General features: G+C 39.6%; 1 protein-coding gene across 2 annotated transcripts; it reads right to left on the bottom strand.

Moving 5' to 3' along the window:
• Positions 1-4,694: 4,694 nt before the first annotated feature.
• OGFOD1 (2-oxoglutarate and iron dependent oxygenase domain containing 1) lies at positions 4,695-26,580 on the bottom strand. Of its 2 annotated transcripts, none has more exons than XM_053602150.1 (13): positions 26,324-26,580; positions 23,946-24,091; positions 19,303-19,349; positions 16,670-16,770; positions 12,753-12,869; positions 12,047-12,138; positions 11,685-11,813; positions 11,294-11,407; positions 9,779-9,858; positions 9,208-9,506; positions 6,858-6,980; positions 5,562-5,620; positions 4,695-5,075 (listed from the first exon to the last, which is right to left on the bottom strand). In XM_053602150.1, the coding sequence occupies exons 1-13, from the start codon at positions 26,475-26,477 to the stop codon at positions 4,914-4,916; spliced, it is 1,623 nt and encodes a 540-aa protein (XP_053458125.1). In that variant the 5' UTR covers positions 26,478-26,580; the 3' UTR covers positions 4,695-4,913. The 2 variants fall into 2 exon arrangements, with proteins under 2 accessions (XP_053458125.1, XP_053458126.1); XM_053602151.1 differs by lacking the exon at positions 26,324-26,580 and adding an exon at positions 25,404-26,217.
• Between the last annotated feature and the right edge of the window lie 11 nt (positions 26,581-26,591).

The raw sequence follows: 26,591 nt of genomic DNA, 5'->3' as shown, positions 1-26,591 counted from the left end.
TGGTGGGAATGCCCCCTAATATGTTCCTTCTGGAAGGATGTTTGGAGAATACTTAGAGACCTAAAAATAGACCTGCCATTTGATCCTATAATTCCTTTACTAGGTTTATACCCAGAAGACCAAGTCACAATATAACAAAGACATCTGTACCAGAATGTTTATTGCAGCCCAATTCATAATTGCTAAGTCATGGAAGAAGCCCAAGTGCCCATCAACCCACGAATGGACTAGCAAATTGTGATACATGTATACCATGGAATACTATGCAGCCTTAAAGAAAGATGGAGACTTTACCTCTTTCATGTTTACATGGATGGAGCTGGAACATATTCTTCTTAGCGAAGTATCTCAGGAATGGAAGAAAAAGTATCCAATGTACTCAGCCCTACTATGAAGCTAAATTATAGCTTTCACATGAAGACTATAACCCAACTATAGCACAAGACTATGGGGAAAGGGCCAAGGAAGGGGAAGGGAGCGGGGAGGTTTTGGTGGAGGGAGGGTTATGGGTGGGGCCATATCTATGGTGCATCTTAGAATGGGTACAGGCAATTGCACTAATGTACACAGCTATGATTTAACAATAAAAAAATGGCCATATTTGTAAGTGAAATAATATGATATCTCAGATTTGTTTCAATATCTGCAAGAGAAAAAAAGGAGATAAGGGTAACATGTGAAACAAGCTTGGTCCTGAGTTGATCATTCTTGAATCTGTTATGGGTACATGTAAATGGTAATTTGTTATATTATTTTCTCTACTTTGTATATGTTTGAAACCTTCCACAATAAAATACTTTTAAAAATAAAAAAAACAAAAAAACAAAAATGTTTCTAATTTCTATGGTAGTTAACACATAAAGCAGAAGTGGTGAAGTGATTTCTGTAAGGCTGCTCTGTCCCTCATCCAGAGCTGGAGCCTGAAGCCCATAGGGGAGGGCAGGTAGTCAGAAAAGACGTCAAGTTGGGGAGAACAGGCTGGAATCCACAGGTATAGGTTGAAGCTCATGAGGACATACTGCAATCTGTGTCAGTTCTTGTGCCTCTGACCTTGAAGGTGTGGGAATCCTGGAGAAACTGAGACCCTTCATCACAGAAGCTGAAGGAAGATCCAGAGAAGGGCAAAGCAGTTTCAGGCCCAAGCCCAGATGTTGATTCACGCCAACAAGGTGAGGTAGTAGGTGACGACACGGTGTGCAAGCTCCTGAAAAGCTGCTGCCTCATTTTGGCCCTCCCAATCTTACATACGACTGTGGCTCACCCCAAGTGGAAACATGGGGAAGGGGATTGAGGAATGAAGTTCAATCCAGCCAAGATGATACATTACGAAGCCACCAGTGGTTGTCACAGGATGGTGGGGTTTTAGGTGAGCTTCACTTTATGTTTTTACATGTTAGTTCCTCACAGTGAGCATGTATTCTTTATATAATCTGCAGAAATATAAAGATGTTTTCCTTGGGGAAAAGAAAATCTTCCTTTAGTAAACGGAGTTTACAGCAACTGAAGGCTCACTATTAATTTGTTTTTCCAAACCACTAGTAAGAAAGCGAGACCATATATCAGGCATGTGCACATCATGGCTTTTTACTAGAAGAGGTATGAGAAGATGCCCTTGTTTTAATTCTTCTTTTGCCTTATAACAATTGTTGGCATGGCCCCAGACCGTAAAAAGGAATCAAGATAAAGAATGAAATGCTAAGAAAAAGCAGCTTCTTAGTCGCTGTATCTTCAGTGCAGAAAAGTCACCTGCAAATTATACCACCCTTCCTGGTCTGAGAGGCGCTGTTAGATTATGTAACTGACAACACCACAGTTGGGCTTTGGGGATTCTCTCCCCTCAGATGCCCAAATCCCTTTCGGTCATATACAGAAGATTGTGTTTTGTTTATTTTTTTAAGACAGTCTCATTTTGTTGCCCGTGGTAGAGTGCTGTGGCATCACAACTCATGGCAACCTCAAACTCTTGGGCTCAAGCAATTCTCTTGCCTCAGCCTTCCAAGTTGCTGGGATTACAGGTGCCTGCCACAACATCCGGCTAATTTTTTAGAGATGGAGGTTTTGCATTTGCTCAGGCTGGTCTTGAACCTGTAAGCTCAGGCAATCCACCCACCTCAGCTTCCCAGAGTGCTAGGATTACAGGTGTGAGCCACCATGCCCAACAGAAGATTCTGTGTTGACAGACCATAAACAAACTAATAAGCACATTTTAAACACTTATCGTATTCTAAGATTTAGACTCAGTTCTGCAGACTTAGAAAAGTTAGGTGACTTTGGATGGTACCTAGAGCCATGAGTCTCAAACTATTTTGCAAGTGTGGCACATATGACAGTAGAACTATTTAGCACTTTTCCCTCGGTCTTCTTGGGATTAGCCACCTACAGAGTATTAACTATAATCTCACCCTTTTCTCCACTACTTGTGAAAATACATCAGTGAGCAAGCAAGTGAAAGGCGTAATATAGAAATGACCTTTGGTCTGCCAGAACTTAGAAAAATCAAGCTTTGAAATTAACCACCAGTAACAAAGTATTTGCAGTCCCAGTTGAGTATCACTTCATTGTGGTTAAAAAACTGTGGTCTCCAACATGGTATGCATGTAAAATGGTTCATTTCCATGTGGGTATAGAAGACAGTATTAGAACTTGTTATTTTGTTTTTACCTGTTTGTTTTATAACATAGTATTATTTTAGAACTAACATGACGTGTAAAATTTATAGATAAACATCCAAGTAAAAGGTATACATGCTAAATTTTTTTTTACTAATTGGGATGCATAATCAAAAAAATTCTGGAAATCATCAACCTAAAAGAAAATGAAACTCATTCTCATTTAAATGCAAACTTCGGGAAAGAATCAGTATTCAAAGTTTTAAGAAATAGAAGAGTAGTTAAGTTTTAAGGCCCAGTGCTTTTACTCTATTAATTAGTAAAACTGACACTAAAAGCTACAGCAAAAGCTAGAAATAAATGTATGAAAGAGAAAGAAAACGGAGATAGTACGAGGATGGAATGAGAACAGCATCTTTCATCCACCCATGCACACCCACAAATAGGTAGTTAGAACTCTCTGCAACAGTTCAGGAAAAAAAAAGTAACATAATGGACAGCATCTTGGAATTTTGATTGGCTTTTAGTATTTGGTCTCTTAAAAAAAGGCAATTACAGTGGCCAGCAGCTGTGGCTGACATCTGTAATCCCAGCACTCTGGGAGGCCGTGAGGGTGGGTCCCTTGAGTTTAGGAGTTCGAGACCAGCCTGAGCCAGAGCGAGACCCCTGTCTCTAAAAGATAGCCAGGCATTCTGGTGGGTGCCTGTAGTTCCAGCTGTTTCAGAGACTGAGGCAAGAGGATCACTTGAGCCCTAGAGTTTGAGGTTGCTGTGAGCTATGATCCACGGCATTCTAACCAGGGTGACAGCTTGAGACTCTGTGTCAAAAAAAAAAAAGCAGTTATAGGCAGTCCCTGGGTTAGGAACAAGATAGGTTACATAAGTCTGTTCTTAAGTTGAATTTGTGTGTAAGCTGGAACAGGTACATTTACCTATTACCTGTAATAGCCCCTGTTTGTAGTGTGAGTCACACATTTGTGAGATGTTTGTAACTCAGGGACTGTGAGTAGCCTCTGTTCACAATTGTATATTGTACACAAGTTGGATATTTGTAACTGGGGGACTGCCTATAGTTCTATAGTGGACCCTACAGTATTTAGGAAAATGAAAGCCAGACATGAGGCTAAAATCATTTATCATAAGCCAAAACTCTGAAGGCAGTGGGCACCTGAAAATGACTACATGTGGCAATAAGCAACTTATCTTATTGACTAGGAGTTTCTTGAGGCTGTGTGGTTTATAGTTTTAGGCCAGATCTTTCCCAAGGGAATACTACTACACATCTTCCAAGTCTTCACTGTCCTGTGAGAATCGTAGTGAAATGAAATGAGAGGCAGTGGAAAGAAGGATGATGACTCACATGGCTGAATCCTAAGGCCTAGCATGAACAGGATGTAAAGTTCTGTAATTTTCAAGGCAGTGCCTGTGGCTCAGTGGGTAGGGCGCCGACCACATATACAGAGGGTGGCGGGTTCAAACCCAGCCCTGGCCAAACTGCAACAAAAAAATAGCCAGGTGTTGTGGGCACCTGTAGTCCCAGCTACTTGAGAGGCTGAGGCAAGAGAAATCACCCCAGAGCTGGAGGTTGCTATGAGCTGTGATCCTGAGGGCAACAAAATGAGACTCTGGCTCTAAAAAAAAAAAAAAAAAGTTCTGTAATTTTCTAAAGCCAGTGTTAGTGGGAAGAACAAAATCTTCATTTATGAGTAAAAAAAAAAAGAAAATCACTGGAAACATGGACGAACCTTGAAGACCTTATGCTAAGCCATTCATAAAAGGATAAGGACTGTATGATTCCATTTACATAAGGAATGTGAGCAGTCAAGTCAGTGGAGACAGAAAGTTGCTGGGGGAATGAAGAGTGGGGAGCGACTGTTTAATGGGGACAGAGTGTCAGTTTGCAAAGATGGAAGAGCCCTAGAGATGGACGGCGGTGATGGCTGCACTGTAATGTGAATGTATTTATTGCTAATCAATGATATACTTAAGAATAAATAGTTAAGCTGGTAAATTTTTTGTTATAAATATTTTACCACAATAATCATTGTTTTAAATCACTGAAGACATCAATATGGAAAAAGAACTGAAAGTTAAAAAAAATTTTTTTTTTTAATGAAGAAATAAGTATATAGCTCCAAGCTCAAGGTCTAGGTTGAAGACAATCAGAGTCCCATTAAAGGGCAACCAGTTTTAAGAACAACGTAGACAATATATGATACAGCTTTACCTCACTCTGTGCCCAGCTCTTCCAGATTTCCCAGTATTAATGAAGGATCATGTTTTTGTTCAGCTTTGCCCAGTCCTATCATTCATAATAGACGAATGAAAAGTCCCAAAAACCTGTTCTGTTTGGGAAGGTTTTCTTTTGTTCTAGACTTCGGTGGTTAATATGCTTGACAAATTTCAGAGTCTCTCTATCTCTGTAGACCAATGCCAAAGAATTGTTTTCTGGATTCACTGTTAGCAGCTGAAATAGACAAATACCATGATACATGAGAACACAGAGCTTACTCTCAACTCTTCAAGGATTCATAGCTGAATGGTTTCCATATAAAGTACCCAAACTTGGGATAGGGAGTCCTCTCAAAAGATCTTTTTAGGGGAAAAACTTTTTTCTAGATGTGAAGACATTTTCCAACAAGCCCTATTTTAGCACATACCCAGAAAGCTTTCCCCTACTGCAATTATTTCTTATTATATTGAAAGATATATGGGAATGCATATAACTCTTAATTTGGAATTGCTTAGAAGGGTAGAATAAATGCTTAGTGATTACTATTTAGCACTTTATTCCATGCTGAATATTTTCAGATAAAAATTAGAACCACTACCAGGCAGATCAATGGATTTATCAGCTAAAGACACTGGTAGAATGTCATAAAAATTGAGTCTCTAAAGAATGAAAGCTTTCTCACAACCTAAAGAGGATAGTTTGCAATCAGAAGCAGCTTACCTCTTCATCTTCACCTTTAGCAATGTAGGAAGTAAAGCCACCGTACTCTGGCTCCCAGCCTTAGAAGAGGAAAAGAAAGCACTGAGCAAGCTGTCACTGCCAGAGTTACAGCGTCACCTTAAATCACCGATCCCATGCTGCCCAGCGGTGATCTGGGAGCTTAGCAGTAACCCACTTTATCAGTGGTGAGCTTGAATTTGTCTAGCTTATCGTGGATTCCCTCTACCCTAAATGCCTAATTTCCTGAGATAGCTGAACATTCTTAATTTGAATAAGAAAATAGAGAGTTACAAGTGTTAAATTATACTCAGAAGAGCAATTATATAAAATGCAAATCAAAACAACCCTGAGATATCATCTAACCCCAGTGAGAATGGCCAACATCACAAAATCTCAAAATTGCAGATGCTGGCGTGGATGTGGAGAGAAGGGAACACTTTTACACTGCTGGTGGGACTGCAAACTAGTACAACCTTTCTGGAAGGAAGTATGGAGAAACCTCAAAGCACTCAACCTAGACCTCCCATTCGATCCTGCAATCCCATTACTGGGCATCTACCCAGAAGGAAAAAAATCCTTTTATCATAAGGACACTTGTACTAGACTGTTTATTGCAGCTCAATTTACCATTGCCAAAATGTGGAAAGAGCCTAAATGCCCACCAACCCAGGAATGGATTAACAAGCTGTGGTATATGTATACCATGGAATACTATTCAGCTATTAAAAAAAATGGAGACTTTACATCCTTCGTATTAACCTGGATGGAAGTGGAAGACATTATTCTTAGTAAAGCATCACAAAAATGGAGAAGCATGAATCCTATGTACTCAATCTTGATATGAGGACAATTAATGACAATTAAGTTTATGGGGGGGGGAAGCAGAAAGAGGGATGGAGGGAGGAGGGTGGGGCCTTAGTGTGTGTCACACTTTATGGGGGCAAGACATGATTGCAAGAGGGACTTTACCTAACAATTGCAATCAGTGTAACTGGCTTATTGTACCCTCAATGAATCCCCAACAATAAAAAAAAAAAAAAAAAAAAAAAAAAGCTATAGACCTGGGGGGACACTTAGGAGAAAATTATGGCATAGTCCATTTCCCCATTCCCTAGTCCAGACAGAAATCCTGCTTTGAGTTGGGAGGCTGAACTTCAGGATCTCCAACTTCAAGATCATGTCATCTGAGAGTCTGGCCAAGGCAAATTATTTCTGAATTGGCTCAGTTGGAGAGGGTTACTTGGGAGAGACTGCCCCTCCTCTGGGAACAATTTCATTGCTTTCCTTCCTCCTTACCTTCACATCCACAGTACAGAATTAAGTCCAGGGCAAATTCAGCCTTGCTATTGTCATGGATTAAAGTGTAGTGACCCGTCTTCCAATGTCTCAATTCTCCTTGGCATGTGGGAACACTTAATTCTGAGAAAACAATAGAAGGACCAGAAAATTAAAAAAATAACCTTATATAATTGCTAGATTGCAAGGAAATGATAATTAGGAATGAGTGAAATGGCAATAAGGGGAAATCATTCCGTAAACCTTCAGCTGATCAATCTAGCCTTATAAATGATTGTGAGAAGTTACCAGGTCTGACTATTTGGGGGTAAAAAATGTTGAATTTCAGTTTATCTCTATAATAGACTTCAGATGGAAAAAATAAAAAACAGAGCATAAATATTATTTTATCTAATCTTGGAGCAGAGAAACTATTTCTCAGTTTATAACCACTAAAAGTAGAAACCATTAAAGGCAAAGATAGATCTGATTACTATAACGATCTATAGAATTTAAAACATGCTGAACAAAATTAAAAAGCCAACTATTGCAACCTATAGAACAGAAGATATAATACTCCTATATATAACATCTTTCTTTTGTAATTGGTAAGAAAATGACAAAAGCCCAAAGGAAAAATACACTGAGGCCATGACAGGCAGTTCATGAAAGGAAATCAGTAGGGAAAAAGGTACAATTATGTACAATTAATCAATGAAAGGCAAATGCCATGTTTACCTATAGAATAAGCAAAGTTGGAAAAGACTTTGTATGTTCATACATGTATATGCCTATATGGCAAAAAAGACTGAAAGGATATATTCTAAATGTTAACATGGCCACCAGCAGATGATTATTAATTTTTACATATTTGTTTTCCAAACATTCTGAAATTGGCAGTTATTGTATGTTATTATTAAAAAACAAAAACAAAAACCTCCTTAAGAGTAACAGGTCTGTAATAGTTCTGATTATCTCACTAGATGAACCCTTCGTGATTGTCTGAATTTCAGCATGCCAACATTAACACTGCTATCTGCCCAACAACTTTATAGCTTTTATAATAATTTTTTAAAAAGCTTTATAGCTCTTCTTCAAGATGGTAAATTTATAGTGATTTTCTCATTCATGTTTGTATTCCCCATTCTGTTTTGGCCCAGGACTTTGCATATAGCAGATGCTCAATAAAAGAATACAACATGGTTTGGTTGCCCATATAGATTTTATCCTATTGTTGCAGGTTCCCATGAAAATGAAACCAAAAAGGAACAGATGTGGACAATTTTTTTTACAAAGCTCTGGAGATTACATAGTTCCTCACCCTAACTTCTTTTAGGGTCTAGGCTTAGGTGCCATGTTAATTATCAAGGAAATTATCAAGCCTTTCAAAGAAAGGCTATCCTGTGTATTGAATAGCACAGAAAAACCCACCTGGGTCTGTTTTTTCTAAATATCTATGCTGACCATGATGACTGGCTGGTCAGTTTTGGGAGGCCACAGAACGAGTTACGTTGCTTTTGGTTAGCATCTTATACCAATAATTTTCTTACCAAAGGTACTCATCTCTTATCTTGGCTCTCCTAACTACACAGGGTCCTTCTTAAGAAATCAAGAGTGGAATCAGGAGGTGGTAAAACTGAGGGGAGAGCCAGGTATCAGATTTTCTCATTCATGTTTCCCCCACTCTCAGTAAAGGCTGAGATATCTAAGCTAAATTTGTAGTTACCCAGTTCAAAATTTTCACAGGAGTGTTGTTACCCCTTAAATTTCCTGTATTTTTCATTTTCATCTTGTTTGTAGATAAACATCCTCTATTACAATAGTTTCCTTCTACTTATTTGTAGAAGCAAATTTATTATTCAAGCAGATTTTCTTAGTCTGTTATTCGTCTTTAGCAGAAATAAACAGCTAATCTTCCTTTCCTTTACATCCTTATGTTTTAGAGTAATTTTAGGTCAGTTGTTGTTCCCTCCCCACTTGTACAATTTTTAGCCTAATAAAATGTACTAGCTGTTCTTCCTACCTAGATGCTCTTCCCACAGATCCTTCTTATCAGGATCTGAGCTTAAATGGCAGCTCCTTGGAGAGGCTTTTCTAGATCACCCATCCACCTGGAGGCCACCGTCATCCTTTTCATGTAACCCTATCATAGTATTGTGCCTGATACTTACTCATTACTTGATATTTTCTTGTTACTTGTGTATACATTTGTCTTCTCCTATAAGAATGTAAACTCCCGGAGACCAGTGATCTTGTTTGTCTTCTAACTCCTAAATTTGGCTTAGTGCATAGTAGGTGCTGAAGAATATTTGAATGAGTAAATGACCGAATGGTTAGTGGTAAACAAGGACAAATCCTAGCAATGGCTTACCTTTCTTTGTTTCATTTTCCTCTGGCTCTGGGCCTGTCTGTTGGCTCTTGTTGCTAATGGCTGCCTGCTTATTCTCTGGCTCAGAGGAGCTATGGCTAGTCCCTTCTTCAGTATAATCAGCAGCAGAGGCTGCTTCTTCCTCTTTTTTGTCATCAGTCTCATCTTCTGAAGGGGCCAAGAAGTGAAGCTTCAGCCCTGTGAAGTTGGAGAGCAGCAAGAACAGTGCCTCGGAGCGGAATAACTCCATGCAGTCTCTCAGTACATTGGGAAGCTTACTCTCTTCAGCTTTCTCATAAAACCTGAAAAATAACAACATCAAGTTGATCAGATGTGAAGTAATTCATGGAATAAAAGTAGATGGTTAGCTCTGTACCTCTTCCTAAATCTTGGCATAGCTTACTAGATAGAGTGTAAGTTGTTAAAATAGTGAGATTCTGTTAGGGCCTTCTTTTGGATGTCCCTGGGAATAAAACATCATTAGGGCAAATGTTCTATTACTAGGAGTAAGCCCTGCAGAGAAAAACGTAAGTGCTGAAAGCAGAGGCTCATAATCTCAGATGATGGGTTCTACCTTTTATTAGGGGGACCCCGGCTGCTCCATTCCACATCTCCTTTCTCCAGGGCCTCACAGACCTTTGCAAATTTCTCAGGCTGGAAAATGAGCAAAGAAAGTCATCAGCAAATCTCCCTATGACTACACTGGTTTAGCAGGTACAGTAGCTCTGTAGAACATCAAACTGATTGCTGAAAGGATATTATCCTTTCACACAATATCCCCTGTTCCTGCTGTAAGGAAGCGGACCAAAGACTGGCTAACTCATCAGCTTGCTTAAGCTAAGAGAACCAAGTGCCATTTTGCACCATTCCCTTTAGTTGTGTATCTTACATCAAATTGCTAAACCTCCCAAATTCTAGCATTTATAAAATGAGGATCGTTAATATTTTAATTTAGAAGCTGTTATGAGGAAAACAATTAAACTGCATTATAGTTAATGTCATTACAATGAAAATCTCTGTATAACACCACAATTTTCTAGGCCCTACCTTGTTTCCTTATTTAATAAGCATTCTAAATTCCAAAAGTTAGGTGCAGCGTAAGAAGGTGGCTAATCTAGTAAAATATCCTCCACAAGAAGCTTTACATTTATTTGTTCAATGCAGTTTCCCAAGCAATCCTATCAGCCATAAATACGTGAAAAGGGAAGGACTCCATTAAACAAATAGGGTTAAACAAATTTACTGTAATACTTCTTAAAATCTTAGTATGCTAATGTCAGCAATAAAATTCTGAGAGAGAGACAGTATGTAGTATCACTCAGCCTTTCTTCATGGAGGAACAGCTCTTGGGACTATGATTCCACGGGACCCACAGTTAACTGTGAAGCACCACACAAACCCAAGTTATCTAATTTGGCCCTCACAACAGCCCTGTAAGAGAGGCAAGGCAGGTATTATCCGAGTTTAGTTGATGATGAAATAAATACAGTGATTTTGTGATTTGCTCAGATTACTAAAACCATAGAGCCATAACATGAATATAGGTCTTCTGATTTCTATCTCTTCCCATTATAACAAGCTACCTCATCCCTGTCAAACATTCCTTAACAGATATTGACCCATTATTAAGTACCCTATTGATAAGATGAATAGGAAGGTAATTATACATAATTCCTTCTCTAGGTGGAAGCATGTGTGTGTGTGTTTACCATTAAGACTCTACAGAACTGGGAAATACATGTACCCGAGGAACTCTTAACCTACGAAGCATACAGCTGATACCAATGTGAGCTATCATCATCATTTCTGTATTTTATTTGAAGAAGGCAATGATATATTCTATCCTGTTTCCCCGAAAATAAGACATCCTCCGAAAATAAGACCTACTTACAGGACCGATAAGACATGCCCTGAAAATAAGACCTAGCACATCTTTGGGAGCACACCTTAAAATGAGACACTGTCTTATTTTCAGGGAAACAGGGTAATAAGAAACGAAACAAAAAGTCTCCAGTGATATCTGTTCATCCATTCAGGAAGCAAAACTGCCTGCCCAACAATGTATACAGAACAAAACATGCTAGCCTACCTTAAGAAACTCCTTGAGGAGAATTTCAGAACTTTCTTCAAACTCTTCTTGAATTTGACCTTGATAGTTCATGTCCAGATAAGTAGGGTTGATCCAATCATATAAAATTTCATGCTTACAAAGAAGCAGTAGATGCAAAAGGTAAGTTACTAATCGCTATTCTTTTACATCTTTTCACATTAGCGAAACACAAACAAATCATCACTTATAAGATTCTCCTATTAAATTTTAATAGGAAAATTCTGCTGAGAAAGACACAATCAAAAGTTAAAAGAAGTGGAAAGGGCAAGCTAAAGTCTAGTTTCATTATCAGGGAACAGTTAATTTAAAATCAGAAAAACAAATGATATGCTACAGCTCCTAAGATAAGGATGCCAGAAATTATCCTTACATCTTGCGGGATGTGAGGGCTCCCAAGTACAAGGGGTTCAATGTAGTTGGGAGGCCTGGTCAGTGAAGGACCATGAAACCAGCCACTTATAGACAAACGTGAGTTTTCTTCAGACAGGACTTCAGACACCTGAAAGGACAAGTCCAGCAGCTTCAACATAAAGAATAAGGAGGGAGATCACCAGCCAACACATGTTCACTTCAGGGTCCTCTATGCTAAATGTTCAGACACCCAAAGGAACAGCAGCTCTACAGAACATCAAGTCCATCAGCTCGAGTCTAACAGGAAGCTATCATGTTTAGATAATGGTTAACTAAAAAGCATAATCCATAGTACTCTATTTGTGGCTATACAATCTTTACCTGGTGAAACGATACTGGAGACACTTCAAAGAAGACCAGTTTGTTCCATGAAGGGATAAGAGACTTGACGATGTGCTTCGGCTGAAAGTGTTCTGCACCAGGAGAGAACACATCCACAAATGTGGTTCATTATCGTTAACCACTTCCAGGCCTGCCTCATTTCAATCTTGACAATTCCCAAATTTCTGAGCGTATCCAGATGTACCCTGTAGATCCTGAGATACCAGGCCCTTCCATCTATTTCACTCATATTTGCTAGTCTGACTAGAAGGCAAATGTTCTTGCTATACTATCCATCTATTATTGAGAAGGCTTGCAATTAGTTCTTAAAGTTTCCTGGAATCAACCTCTGGTGTGAGCCATTCAAAAAACCTTGACATTCTGTCCAATGGACTGGTCTTGGAAGATTCATAACCACAGGCAGTTTTATAGGCACCCTACCCTTTCATGGTCAGTATTCAGAAGCAGGGTCTGAATGCCTCTTTTCGTAAACTGATTCTATAGGTCTAGGAGTAATGACTATTTTAAGTACAACTTATAAAGGTAGTTGTCAGGGCATCAATTTCTCCTGAGATAGTCACTATAAGGAATGGCTTCTATTTCCTTTGAGGAGCACAAACATTGTGTATAGGAAGGGTGATGCTGAATCAACTCAGCTTTAATTCAGAAATGGCCATTGGTGGTGAAGAGCATGCTCTAGTCTTACCATCAATATTGTAGAGGTCCAGGGTGCCCCCAAAACTCTTATCCCAGGAAGGAACCAGGTACAAAATGAAGGCAATCCGGCGCCCTTCCAGCTCATCGTCATGGCAGAGTAGGGCATCTGCAATAGTTGAATGCACACCTTAGATCCTCACGCAGATAATGAGCAGCTGACATCTGACTCTGCGTTTAGTATCAGTTCACCTGATACTCATCTGTAGTGTTAGCTCCAGCTTTATCAATGTCCTCCAGCTTCAAAATGACACTTAATTGCTCTCCCCTTGTTAAGTATAGAAATAAAACTCAGTCAAAATAGGAAAGTCTAAAAACAATGAAGAGCACATGTATCGATAAATCCAGATATAATCACTAATAATATTTTTGCATATATTCTTCAAGTATTCAAATATAAATGTATTCATTTTTTAAGAAATGGTATCCTGGCCTGGAGCGGTGGTTCATTCCTCTAATCCTAGCACTGTGGGAGGTCGAGGGGGGTGGACTGCCTGAACTCACAGGTTTGAGACTAGCCTGAGCCAGAGTAAGACCTCATCTCTAAAAATACCCAGGCATTGTGGCAGGCACCTGTAGTCCCAGCTATTTGGGAGGCAGAGGCAAGAGAATCACTTGAGCCCAAGTGCTTGAAGTTGCTGTGAGCTATGACACCATGCACTCTACTGAGGGCAACAAAGTGAGACTGTTTCCAAACAAAAGAAGAAATGGCATCCTACAGTGATTGTCTTGGCCTGCTTTTTAAATTACATGGCAAGTGTCTTTCCATATCAATGTATATACTTGATATCATTTTTATTTTATATATATATATTTTTTTTGTAGAGACACAGTCTCACTTTATCACCCTCGGTAGAGTGCCATGGCAACCTCCAGCTCTTGGGCTTAGGTGATTCTCTTGCCTCAGCCTCCCGAGTAGCTGGGACTACAGGCGCCCACCACAATACCCAGCTATTTTTTGTTGCAGTTTGGTCAGGGCTGGGTTTGAACCCGCCACCCTTGATGTATGGGGCCAGCGCCCTACTCACTGAGCCATAGGCACTGCCCTGATATCATTTTTAATGGCTGTAGTTATTCTACTATATGGATTATGAATACACTTCCCTCCCCCTTTTAATTGATTTCCTATTTATTGTTTCTATTTCTTGGCTATTATAAAGAATGTCTAAGGAACATAATTGTACATCGATTTTTTTGCACAATAATTTCATGAGCTAAATTTCTAAAAGCCATTTGGTCGGGCTGAACAAGGGAGTCATTTATGCAGGATCAGATAGGGAAAACTCAGATTGTTCACCATAAATAAATAAATACATTGAAGATAATAGGAGCAGGTTTTTCACTATTGAAAAAGGGAATTACAAATATCGACAAGGAGGACTCTAGAATGAACTGTGTGGTGTTAATTGGAACTGAACTGGAGTAATTAGTGTACATTTAGTTTCCTACATCCCTATCTATAGTTATATAGCAAAATACAAATGTCAGTGTATGTGTGTACATCTGTACATACATATATTCACTCTTTCCACTGGAAGGGTCTGGAAGCAGTGACACCCTAATAGCAAAGACACCAAGCATCAAGATCTTGATTTTTGTAGTGTCATTCTTAACTCAAAGGAACCAGGGTTTTTTGGAAAAAAGGCTAACTCCAGGTCATTCTAGGATCTGGGAATGCAAAACACGAGAAAACCAGTGGGCATGGGCAATTTTGTTTTGCTAAAAGTAAGAAGTAAAAGAATGATGGGGTTATAACAAAAGAACACAAGAAGTCAGTTGGAGGGGCCCTTGTCGATCCAATCAGGGACAATAAGAACATCCATATGATAGTAACTGATCCATTATATATTACATAAATGGTAATCTATAAGTCCATCCCAATATAAATGAATGAATGAACAGGGAGAAAGAAAGGCTTTCTTTATAGTAGAATTTAATAAACAATAAATGCAGAGAAATGATTCTATTATAAAACTGCCATTTGGCAACCTAGCTAAATAGCAAGAAACATCAGCGAATACTAAAACAAGTAAATCAAAGTTTGGTGGGAAGTGGGATATTTACATAATCTTAAAGTTTCTCCCTACAAAATACAAACTGACAGAGGGAAAAAGGACAGTGGGAAATCCTGGATTTCCACCTGCTACCACCTTAATCAAGTGATCACTAACAATGTGATACACAGAAACCATGTTCTATCTGAAAGGATGAAGCGAAAAGAACACAGTGTTACTTCTATGAAATCACTGCCAAAAATGTATGGCCTGGGTCTCACCGTGAGGAAACATCAGACAAACTCAGACTGTGAAAATCTGACAAAATAACTTGACTGTAAATTTTCAGAAGCATTAAGATTATGAAAGTCCAGGAAAGACTAGAAGTATTCTAGACTGAAGGAGACTGAAGAGACAGGACAACTAAATGCACACTGTGTAACCCCAGACTGGATCCTTTCACTCTGAGGGACCCAATAATGAAACTGGAATGGGGCCTGTGAATTTATATGGAAATATTACATCAATGTTACGTTCCTGATTTTGGTAGTTCATTACTACCGCAAAGGAGAATATCCTTGTTGTACGAATGACTATTCAGGGGTCATGGAACATCATGACAACAACCGACTCTCAAGTAAAACAGGAAATATAATAAATTATTTGTACTATGCTTGACATTTCTCTGTAACTTTGAAATTACTTCACTTTAAAAAGAAATAATAATAGGAATGAAGGTATATGATATGGATTTTCATATATATCAGCAAATCATTCTCCAAAAGTTGTTTGTAATTTATACTTCCCCAGGACAGTGTATGAGAACTAACCTAAATTAAAATTGTATTTATTAAATTAAAAAAATAGTACTTCCTTGTGGGTAAAAAACCAAACTTATTTTCAAAAAAAAACCAAAACAACAACAAAGAAACATTTCTGGGGCCAGGTGCAGCAGCTCACACCTATTAATCCTAGCACTTTGAGAGGCTGAGGCAGGAAGATTGCCTGATCCCTGAAGTTCTAGCTTGGGTGACACAGAGAAGACCTTGTCTCTAAGAAAACAACAAAACAACATTTATATGCTCAGAAAGGGAACTGGAAGGAAATATCCCATACTGGTGACAATGGGTATTTCTGAGGAGCAGAGGGAGGCAGGGAGAAAGTGAAGGAGACTTTCATGGTTTACTAGTATATTGTTTGAATTTTTTTCCTTGAGAATGTGTTCATTTATGTGGTATTACCTTCAAAATAAAGAAGAGAAAATAGCATTGAAGGAGATGGTTGTTTCTTAGGAAGTTTAAGAATAGAGTTTATAGTATTATCTCTAAATTTTCTGATACTGCAGGCAAAGTTGGTATGTGCATAGTGAACATTTTCCTAAAAATATGGTAATATTTTTCATCATATGCTCAAAGAGGGTCGACCATGCTTAAACCTTTCAATAAAGGTAGGCATTTCTGTATATGAACTGAGTTCTTATTAGGAAGATTCTGATGCTTTGCAGGGACCTAGTAGTCTAGTATTTTGATACAGTGATGCTATCTTTCCATCACCATCCAGTTAAAAGCCTTTAACTCTTATAGACAGCAGGGTTTTTTTTTTTTTTTAAAGAGACAAGGTCACTCTGTTGCCCAGGTGGGAGTGCAAAGGCATGATCCCAGCTCACTGCAGCTTTGAACTCCTGTGCTCAAACAATCCTCCTGCCTCAGCATCCCAAGAAGCTAGGACTACATGTGTGCACCACCATGCTGGCTAATTTTTAAATTTTTGTAGAGACAGTGTCTTGCTATGTTGCTCAGGCTGTTCTCAGACTCTTGGCCTCAAGTGATCCTTCTGCCTCAGCCTCCCAAAGTGCTGGGATTATAAGCGTGAGCCACTGTATGAGGCCCTAACATCAGGACTTTATCTTCCTTACCAGTGAATTCATATTTAGCACAGGACATGTCAATAGTTGATTCCAGGTCAATTTTAGAAATGTCAGAAAGCCAGGCCCGGAAATCTTCAAACAGAACTTTCCTAGAAATGTAAACAAAAGATAACTTGTTATGCTATTGTAGGCTCTATTTGAATCTAGGCCACAACTGTTCTTTCCTGGAGGTCACATTTTATTCTTATTTTATTCAATAGATCCATTCTCAGATCTCATTCATGAGATCCTGAGAAATGTGTCTCAGTTTAAACTTGAATAGTTTAAGACTAATATTCCCAGAGAACCGAATGTAAATCTCTATGTTTGGTGGCATATAGCATATTTTTGTTCTAATGTTTCACTTTATTTTTTCGGTATTCTCTTCCTTCTAAACTTATTTTATTTTTTTGAGAGAGGATCTCGCTTTTTCACCTGCACAGTACAGTGGTATCATTATAGCTCACTACCACCTGAAAATCTGGGGTCAAGCAGTCTTCCTGCCTCTACAGGTGCATGCCACCATGCTCGGCCACTTTTTTTTTTTTGCAGTTTCTGGCTGGGGTTGGGTTTGAACCCGCCACCTCTGACATATGGGGCCAGTGCCCCATCCCTTTGAGCCACAGGCGTCACCCTCAGCTACTTTTTTGTATATTTTTTGTAGAGATGGGTTTCACTCTTGCTTAGGCTGGTCTTGAACTCCTGGCCTCAAGCAATTCTCCACCTCAGCCTACCAAAGTGCTGGGATTACAGGTGTGAACCACTGCACTCAGCCTCTGCTAAATTTAAAGCATGCACTATCATGGTAGCAGTTTGGCTTTTGTCATAACAGCCTATTACACTAATGGTCTATTATACCAAATTACTGGTTTTCAGATATATTTATTCCAGCACTAAAATGGGAAGCTCAACTGTTTTTCTTTATATACTTCACTTCTAACACAAAATGTGTGTTTTTTCCCCTAACCAGTTTTCTGACACCAGCTGGGTTTCCTACAATTCAATTCAATTCTGACACACTCTACCAGCGGTTAGCACAAGTTAGGGGTTTAGTCCCACAAGACTGCTGCCACCTCCCCTCCACTCTCTCCAAACACACACACAACTTCTAAGTCCATCCTTGAACGAAAAAACTCCAAACCCTGTAAAATAGACAGAAATTATGTGTAAATCAATAAATATGTGGATGGTGCATATTGATTTGGCCTGAAAAGGTAGGATAGCTTCAAGGGATTTAAAAGTTACATGTGGGTTTAAAGATTCTTTGATTTGTAATTGATTTCATAATTTGCCTAAGTACTTGGGATGTTTTAAGATGAAGAAGTTTGTTAATCAGAGAGAAGTCACTGACACATAGCCAGACTCAAATGATCTGTTAAACAAATTGATAGCTGCAGATGTGGTTTAACCCTTGTCTTGCTTGGCCATAGGCCTATTAATGATTTCGTATCTTATTGTTACAAAGAATAATTCCAAAAGGGAGGAAGCATAACAGGGTGTGCCTGACTTTCCTTCTCTGCATGGCTTGCAACTCAGATATAAGGTTAGTCCAGGGGGTTCATTCAGTTAACTGGGGTGCATAAGATTTTATGTTGTTAGCTCATATTAGGTTGTGATTCGTGCTTCTAAGCAAAGGCTATAAATCTGAGGTTCCCACAATGTCCTCCTTGGGTTTGATAATTTGCTAGTGATATGGGCAAGGACCTCTTTTAGGGGTCTGCCAGGTCACCCAGCAGGGAAATAAAGTGAATGGACAACCTGAGAACAACGACCCTCCAAGTAAGCCAGAGGTACAAAGTATTCTGGTGTCCCATGGAAACTAAATATGATATCTTAACATAGGTTCTTGAGTTGTTTTTCCAAAACTCCCATAGGATGGAAAATGAAGGTGGGAGAGCTAAGGAATTGAACTTTGACCTTCATTCTTTGTTCTAAATTTTTCCCTAAGTAGACTGTCACACCATCTTCAAATTGCATTTCATTAATACAAGAATGTCTGAATTCACTTATGACCCCTCCTTGAGTTATCCCACCTTTTTGGGGCCAGGTCAATGCATAACCTCCATGTAGTGATTTACAATTGTGCCCGCCTTTAAAAACCCTGGCTTGTAAGCCCCTGGGGAATTGGGGTCTTAAGCGTTGGCTGCCCATATTCCTTGCACGATGGACTGCAATCAAGATGCCTGTTTCTCCAGCTCCAATTCTCAGCTTCAGAGTCTGGCTTTACTGTGCTGGGTGAGTGAACATCAAGTTTGTTTCCTAACACTAGAACACCTCACAGAACTCAGGAAAACAGTTTGCTCACTAGATTACTGGTTTATTACGAGAGGAGACAACTCAGGAACAGCCAGATGGAACTGCCCACCTAACATGTGGAAAATGGTACCACGTATCTCCAGTGTTAACTTATGTTTCCTTGGTTACTAATAATGCAGAAGATTACTGAGAAGTTGAATCTTGGAATAAGAGAGACTTGGGTTTGTATCCTAGCTCCCTTATTTTAAGCTAGGTAAACTTAATTTCTCAGTCTGTAAAATGGGATAATAATATCAACAAAGATTAGATGACATGACATTTAAAGCACTTTAAGCTACTCTGCTTGGCACATATTAGGCATTCAACAAATAGGTTTACTTGTTTACCTTAAAGCAGAGATGTGAGGCTCTCTTCTCTTCTTCAAATCATCAGACTTGGTCATGAAATAAGAAAAAATAAAAAGATTTTCATCATATATTAATATACTCCAAACAGAGTGGTAGTATAGTTGTGGTAGTTTAGTTGGTACTCTGGCAGTACACCACAGTAGTTCAGGGCCTAGGCTCCGAAGCCAGAGTTCCCAAATTTGACACAGAGCCCCTCCATTTGGTGGCTCTGTAACTTGGACAAGTTATTTAGCCTTATTCACTAAACAAACACTTAAGTAGTTATCATAGTAAAATTTACGTAGTTGTTGAGGGAAGTATACAACAAACACAAAAAGTATACTGTTAGTATCGGGAAGGTGGTATAAGTGTGTAAGTGAAAAAACTATCGGGAAAGAAGGATGGGGAGTGATAAGAAGGGGAGGGGTTTGTCATTATAAGCAGGGTGTCCAAAGCAGACTTCAGTGAGGTGAAGTAAAGACCTGAAGGAGGCTGGGAAGTGCGGCAAGGGAATATCGGGCAAAAAGTTTCAAGAACCTGAGCGTGAAGCATGCCTAGACTATTCAAGGTATTTCTAGGGGACTGGTGTGACTAGAGTAGAGAGTGAGGGGGGAGCAGTAGGAGATCAAGGCCAAAGGAGTAATAGGGCCCTTAGAACCATTCTATGTACTTTGGCTTTTATTCAGAGAAATGAGCCATTAGCGTTTCTGAGTCAAAGAGTAACTTTTTTTGAGATAAAATTCATATAACATGAAATTTACCATTGTAACCATTTGAAATTGAAAGTGTACAATTCAGTGGATTTTAATATATTCATAGTATTGGGTAACATCAGCACTATCTAATTCCAGACCTTTTAACATTCCAAAAACAAACCCCCATACCTAGTAGGCAGACATCCCCCATTATCTCCTCCCTGCAGCTCCTAGCACCACCAATCTACTTTTTGTCTAAATGTATTTGCCTATTCTGGACATTACGTAGAATAAACCAGGGTAAGAAACAAATAGCTTGGACCAGATGTTGGCTGTTAGCAGTGGAAGTGGTAAGAAGTGGTTTTTGTGGATATAGAGTTCTGCATCATGTAATTAACAGGACACATTCTGAGAAATTTGATAAGAGATTTCTCATTGTTGGAACATCATAAAGAGTACTTACACAAAATAACCTAGATGGCATAGCCTACCACACACCTGGGCTATTGGGTAGAGCCTATTATTCACAGGCTACAAACCTGTATAGCACATTACTATACTGAATGTTTTTTTTTTTTTTTTTTTTTTTGTAGAGACAGAGTCTCACTTTATGGCCCTCGGTAGAGTGCCATGGCATCACACAGCTCACAGCAACCTCCAACTCCTGGGCTTAAGCGATTCTCTTGCCTCAGCCTCCCGAGTAGCTGGGACTACAGGCGTACTATACTGAATGTGGTAGGCAATTGTAACACAATGGTATTTGTGTATCTAAACACGGAAAAGGTAAAGGAAAAATGAGAATTATAATCTATGGGACTACCATTGTGTATTTAGGCCACTGTTGACAGAAATGTTATGTAGTGCATCCTGTATTTTGAATGTAGAGATAGAATCTCTTGGGAGATTGATGGAAGAGGAATCAAGAATGACCTCATTTTTAACATGAGATGCTAGAAAGATTATGTTGCCATTCACTAAGATGGGGAAAACTACAGGTGGAGCAGATTTACGGGTAGAGGACCAGGAGTTTAGTCTTGGACTTAAGAGTGAGACATCAGCAGAGAGCCAAGAGGAGAGGCAAAGCCTTAAGACTTCATGGAAAATGGTGCACCACCAGGAATCCAAGGGTTGGGCCCTAGAGTACTCTAGCATTAAGAAGTCAGAGAGAAGAGGAAGACCCAGTAAAGGAACAATCAGTGGGGTAGAAGAAAAGTCAAGAGGGCATGGTAACCTGACAGTAAAGTGAAAAAATGTCTCCAGGAGGAAGAAGTGATATGGTAGGACCAATGCTACTCATAGCCAAGGAAGGACTAAAAACTGGTGATCTGATTTACTAACACAGAGGTTATGAGTAACCTTGACAAGTACAGTTTCAGTGGCAATGTAGAGGTGAAAATGTGATTAAAATGGGCTTACCAGAGATTGGGATGAGAGGAATTTGAGATAATACAGACAACTCTGACAAGGACTTCTGCTGTCAAGGGCAGCAGAAGAATAAGATGGTAGCTGAAGGGGAAATTTAAGCCAACAACTTTATTTTAGGTCAGGTTCGCTGGCTCATGCCAGTAATCCTAGCACTCAGGGAGGTAGAGGTGGGAGGATTTCTTGAGGTCAGGAATTCAAAGACCAGTCTGAGTAAGAGTGAGACCCTGTCTCTACTAAAAATAAAAAATATTAGCCACGTGTGGTGGCAGATGCCTATAGTCCCAGGTACTCAGGAGGCCGAGGCAGGAGGATTGCTTATGCTGAAGAATTTGAGGTTGCTGTGAGTTAGGTAGACGGCATGGCACTCTAGCCTGGGTAACAGAGTGAGACTTTGTCTCACGAAAACAAAAACACTTAATGTTTTCTTATGATGAAAAGAACAGGTTTTTATTTTGTATGTTAAAGGGAATAATCCAGAGAGAAGGAAAAACTGATAGTTTCCTCATGTATAAAAGAGAAATAGTAATATACTTTTCTCATGGGATTATTAAGAATTATTTTATATATTATATTATATATCATAAGGTATGAGCCAGCTGCTAATGACAGACTTAGTTAAGGGGGATGGAAAACATCAGAGACCCAATTATGAAGTGAATTCATACTATAAGCAAAGAAAAGGGATATGGGTAAGGCAGGAAGGGACAGGAGACTGAGAACAGGTTTTATATTTGCTGTCTTAGGATGAAAAGGTCTCATCCAAAAGTGATCATGGTAAAAATTATTCCAGCAGTTTCACCAAACTCCCATGTAGATCCAAAGTAATGGCTCTTCCTTTTTTTTTTTATAATCACTTAGGACCCTTTCTATTATCTTGCCTCCTATCTACTTTACAAAGAGGTATATTCATCTATCAAATTGCAGTAAGTAAAAACCACTATGATGTTTTATTTTTAGCAATCAGAGATGCATAGAGCACTAAATCAAAAAGAGGCCAAGTGTTTGATAATTACAAAGGCAGGCTGTGGTTTTTTTAATTAACCTTGCTATGGATAGTTTAATTTTTATTAGGTTTTCTGCATTATTAAGAGTCACATCATTCATGTATTTAACCTAGTTAATTCGATCATATGTATAGAGTCCAAAGACAGATTGGGGAAGGGCAGGATACAACCCAGCTGACCAGATGATCAGCTCTAGTGTAAAAGACTAAAAGAGAGAGAAATCTGTTATTTACTCTTATCCCAGATACAATCAAATGGGAAAATACAAAGAAAAAAGAATTCATCTTTTTCATCTTTATTTCATTTTTTACAATTTTAAGTACCAATGCCCTTGAGGTTTTTCTAAAGGATTTCTAAGATTGGTGTAGTCCATGTATTGAAAGTTAGATCCCCACACTGGGGAAACCAATGATCTGTATTTCTTTTTGAGACAGAGTCTCACTCTATTGCCCTGGCTAGAGTACCGGGGCATCACTGTAGCTCATAGCAACCTCAAACTCCTAGGCTCAAGCAATCCTCTTTCTTGTCTCAGCCTCCTAAGTAGCTGGGACTATAGGTTCCTGCCATAACACCTGGCTAATATTCTGTTTTTGGTAGACTTGGGGGGCTTACTCTTGCTCAGGCTGGTCTCAAAATCCTGCGCTCAAGCAATCCACCTGCCTCAACATCTCATTATATATGTGAGCAACTGTACCCGGCCTCAGTGACCAATTTCCATACTAAGACTAGTTGGTGTCTTCTATGAATAGAAAATCTAAAAGATAATTCTTTTCTGCCAAATTAAACTTTCCACAACAAAAGAATGAATTTAACTCTCTGCAGGACACACAGCAATGCATAGCATACTGTAAACATTAAGACACCTAAAACAAAGACATGAACTCAAAATTTTAAATGGTAAGTCTTCCAATGTACAACTCTCTCCATTATACCATTGCCGCAAATATATTTAACTCTTTGTTTATAATGTACTTACACACTGGCTTAATTTATTTCTTGACTATCTCCATCACCATCAACTATCACCGCTATTATTTTAAAGTACGTGTATTACAGGGCAGGAATTGTCAAAGTTTTTCATACAATAATTATACCAGGTAGCACCTAGTTAACATGTTGTAAGCTTAGGTTAAATGAAAGAATGCTTTAACAATGTCAAGGTAGGGCGCCGGCCCCATGTACAGAAGGTGGCGGGTTCAAACCCAGCCCCGGCCAAACTGCAACCAAAGAAAAAATAGCCGGGCGTTGTGGCGGGCGCCTGTAGTCCCAGCTACTCGGGAGGCTGAGGCAAGAGAATCGCTTAAGCCCAGGAGTTGGAGGTTGCTGTGAGCTGTGTGACGCCACAGCACTCTACTGAGGGCCATAAAGTGAGACTCTGTCTCTACAAAAAAAAAAAAAAAACAATGTCAAGGTAAGACCCTTCCAAGACAAATACAATCTAAAACTTATAAGTACGGAATGATTTTATAGACAAAGAATTTCTCAGGTAGAACAGCTAATGTGACAGGGGAATAAATACCTGTTGGAACTTATATAAATCATTATATTTTTCGTGGAAGTCCAAGTTCAAAAGTTCCTTCCGAAGTTCTTCCAAGAAGTCTTGGCTTTGAATGAAGTTTGGGATCACACAGTGAAGAAAGGGGTCCATTTCCATGACAATGGCTTCTGTTGGAAGGAAAACATTATGTATGGCTTTTTCCCCTTTTATTTTTTTGACCCCCCCAAGTATACAGCAGAAAAAATACAAAAGAAGTTGGTCATGAATTTAGGGGAATCTAATTTACTTAAAGTTGAAAATCTAGGGGATGATTTATAAGCTCTGCCCTTTCTTCTTTACCTACTCAGTGTTACTTTTTAAAAATACTGTGCTTGGCTCGGGGCCTGTAGCTCAGCAGCTAAGGCGCCAGCCACATACATCAGAGCTGGCAGGTTCCAATCCAGCCAGGGCCTGCCAAACAACAAAGACAACTACAACCAAAAATAACCGGGCGTTGTGGTGGGCACCTGTAGTCCCAGCTACTTTGGAGACTGAGGCAAGAGAATTCCTTAAGCCCAAGAGTTAGAGGTTGGTGTGAGCTGTGACACCATGGCACTCTACCAAGGGCGACATAGTGAGACTCTGGCTCAAAAAAAAACAACAACAAAATACTGTGCTTAAAATGAGCAGAGGTGATGTTACTAAACCAGGGTTCCTACTCTTTTGTGGAATTTCAATGACTACTTATTGAATTGAATGTATTTTAGATCTTAGTTCCTCTCCTCCAAACTTACAGTACAAAATTAAATGAGAGTTGCAATACTGGATGGTAATTTCTCTTCAATCCTGGCTTTTCTTTTCCCAAGTTATTGTTGGAGGAATTTACTATATACCATAATCTTCTTTCAAAAAAAAAAATCAATTCAGGGCCAGGCTCTGTGGCTCACACCTGTAATCCCAGCACTTAGGGGGCCAAGATGGGTGGATTGTCTGAGCTCACAGATTTGAGACCAGCCTGAGCCAGAGCAAGACTTCGTCTCTAAAAAGTAGCCTAGCATTGTGGCAGGCACCTGTAGTCCCAGCTACTTGGGAGGCTGAGGCAAGAGGATATCTTGAGCCCAAGAGTTTGAGGTTGCTGTGAGCTAAGATGCCATGCCACTCAACCAAGAGTGACCAAACGAGACTCTGTCTCAAAAAAAAAAAATAAATAAAATAAAAAATAAATTTAGGTATAACCCCCTCCCATTTCTTGATTTCTTCTGCAAAGTTTTACCCACTGCCTTTGGTAGGCTAGATTACCACCCTTATAATTAGCCACCACCTAGTAGGTGCCAGGCCCTATGGTGCTTTACAGGCATTATCTCATTTAATCTCCTCAACAACTCTAAGGTAGACATTATCACTATACCCATCCTACAGACACTGAGATGTCTCAGGGAGCACAGAGCTTACACTTTAAACTATCACTTTATATACGTATCCAGCACACCCAGGACTTACCTCTTCAAAACACGTCACAACTAAAAAAAACTCTGGGCAAATGTTAGAAAGGAATGTATGACCCATAATCCTATAATGTGATATTTGAAGCTGAAGTTGAAATTGTTCCATGGCAGGTTTCTTCCCTTGGTCGAGAGACGTTTATTTTCATAAGTCATTTAGTCACACTACAGGTATGTAAAAAATGTAAACTTAGGAGCCTGTTCCTTGGCAGCTCACAACAAATGCTCTGGGCTAGACTATCATGGGACAACCAAGCATTACCCTTATAGGTACAGTAGAACCTCCGTAGTTGACCAGCTCCTTAAGTTGACCTAATTTTCACAAACTGGACATGTACCATGTGTATGTATCAGCAAAACAGGCTTAGGTTGACCACCTCCGTACATCGACCAGTTTGCTATAGTTCCTTGCCTATTCAAATTACAGAGGTTTTACTGTATTTGTCCAAAGGTTTATGGTCCTTACTTAGGGAAACATTTATTGATGCCAACAGACATTAGCTTATTAATCCCATTCAACATCCTTCCTACATAAAAATTAAATACTGTTGACTATCCCATTTTATGTAAGAAGGAACTGAAGTTTAAAGAAATTAAACTATTGCCCAACAACACAAAATCAGTGGAGAGGATTCTAACTCACTAATCTCTGACTCGTGAATTCACCTATCCACTCCTATGCCCTCCACTTCCCGAAACTCTTCGGCCTATGTTCTTCCCCTTCTCAGGTTTCTAACTCAACCTGAATTTGAAATGAAAGGGAGCAGAAGCCGCGCCAGAGCGTCACAGGTGGCCAAAGTCCTCGAAGAGCCCCTTCTCCGCGGCCCCGCTGCCCAGGGCTCGGCTCTGGTCCCAGTGCCTCTACAGAGGCCCCAGACCCCTTAATTAATAAGCTCCACCCTCACAGCGCCCGGTTACCGTGACTGAACGGCGTCCTTCGGCTCCAGGCCTCTGCCATCTCCTTTTTTAAGGCTTCCTTCGTGACAGCAGCCGAAAACTCCGCCATCACTCCCTTCTTTCCCTTTTTTCCCGCCCGGGCCGGGCCGGGTTCAGCTGGCCGTTTCCCATTCATCTAATAAAGTAGAGTCAGGCCGCACTGTTCAAGAGACCACTTTCCTACGGAGACTACAATTCCCGGAAGCCCAAGTTCCCCAGTGCTACCCAATGGGAAGTACGACAGTGAGAG

Source organism: Nycticebus coucang, chromosome 2, assembly GCF_027406575.1.
Source record: "Nycticebus coucang isolate mNycCou1 chromosome 2, mNycCou1.pri, whole genome shotgun sequence".
NCBI lineage: Eukaryota > Metazoa > Chordata > Mammalia > Primates > Lorisidae > Nycticebus > Nycticebus coucang.
This window is presented reverse-complemented; position numbering and strand designations above follow the sequence as displayed.

What these genes read in the sequence shown, in the direction of transcription:
- OGFOD1 (XM_053602150.1), bottom strand. Translation starts at nt 26,477, where the DNA reads ATGAATGGGAAACGGCCAGCTGAACCCGGCCCGGCCCGGGCGGGAAAA. An exon ending in TCCTCAAGGAGTTTCTTAAG is followed by an intron (nt 9,859 to 11,293) that starts GTAGGCTAGCAT and finishes CTCATTTTCCAG; the next exon opens with CCTGAGAAATTTGCAAAGGT. An exon ending in TCTGTACTGTGGATGTGAAG is followed by an intron (nt 5,621 to 6,857) that starts GTAAGGAGGAAG and finishes TCCTCTTCTAAG; the next exon opens with GCTGGGAGCCAGAGTACGGT.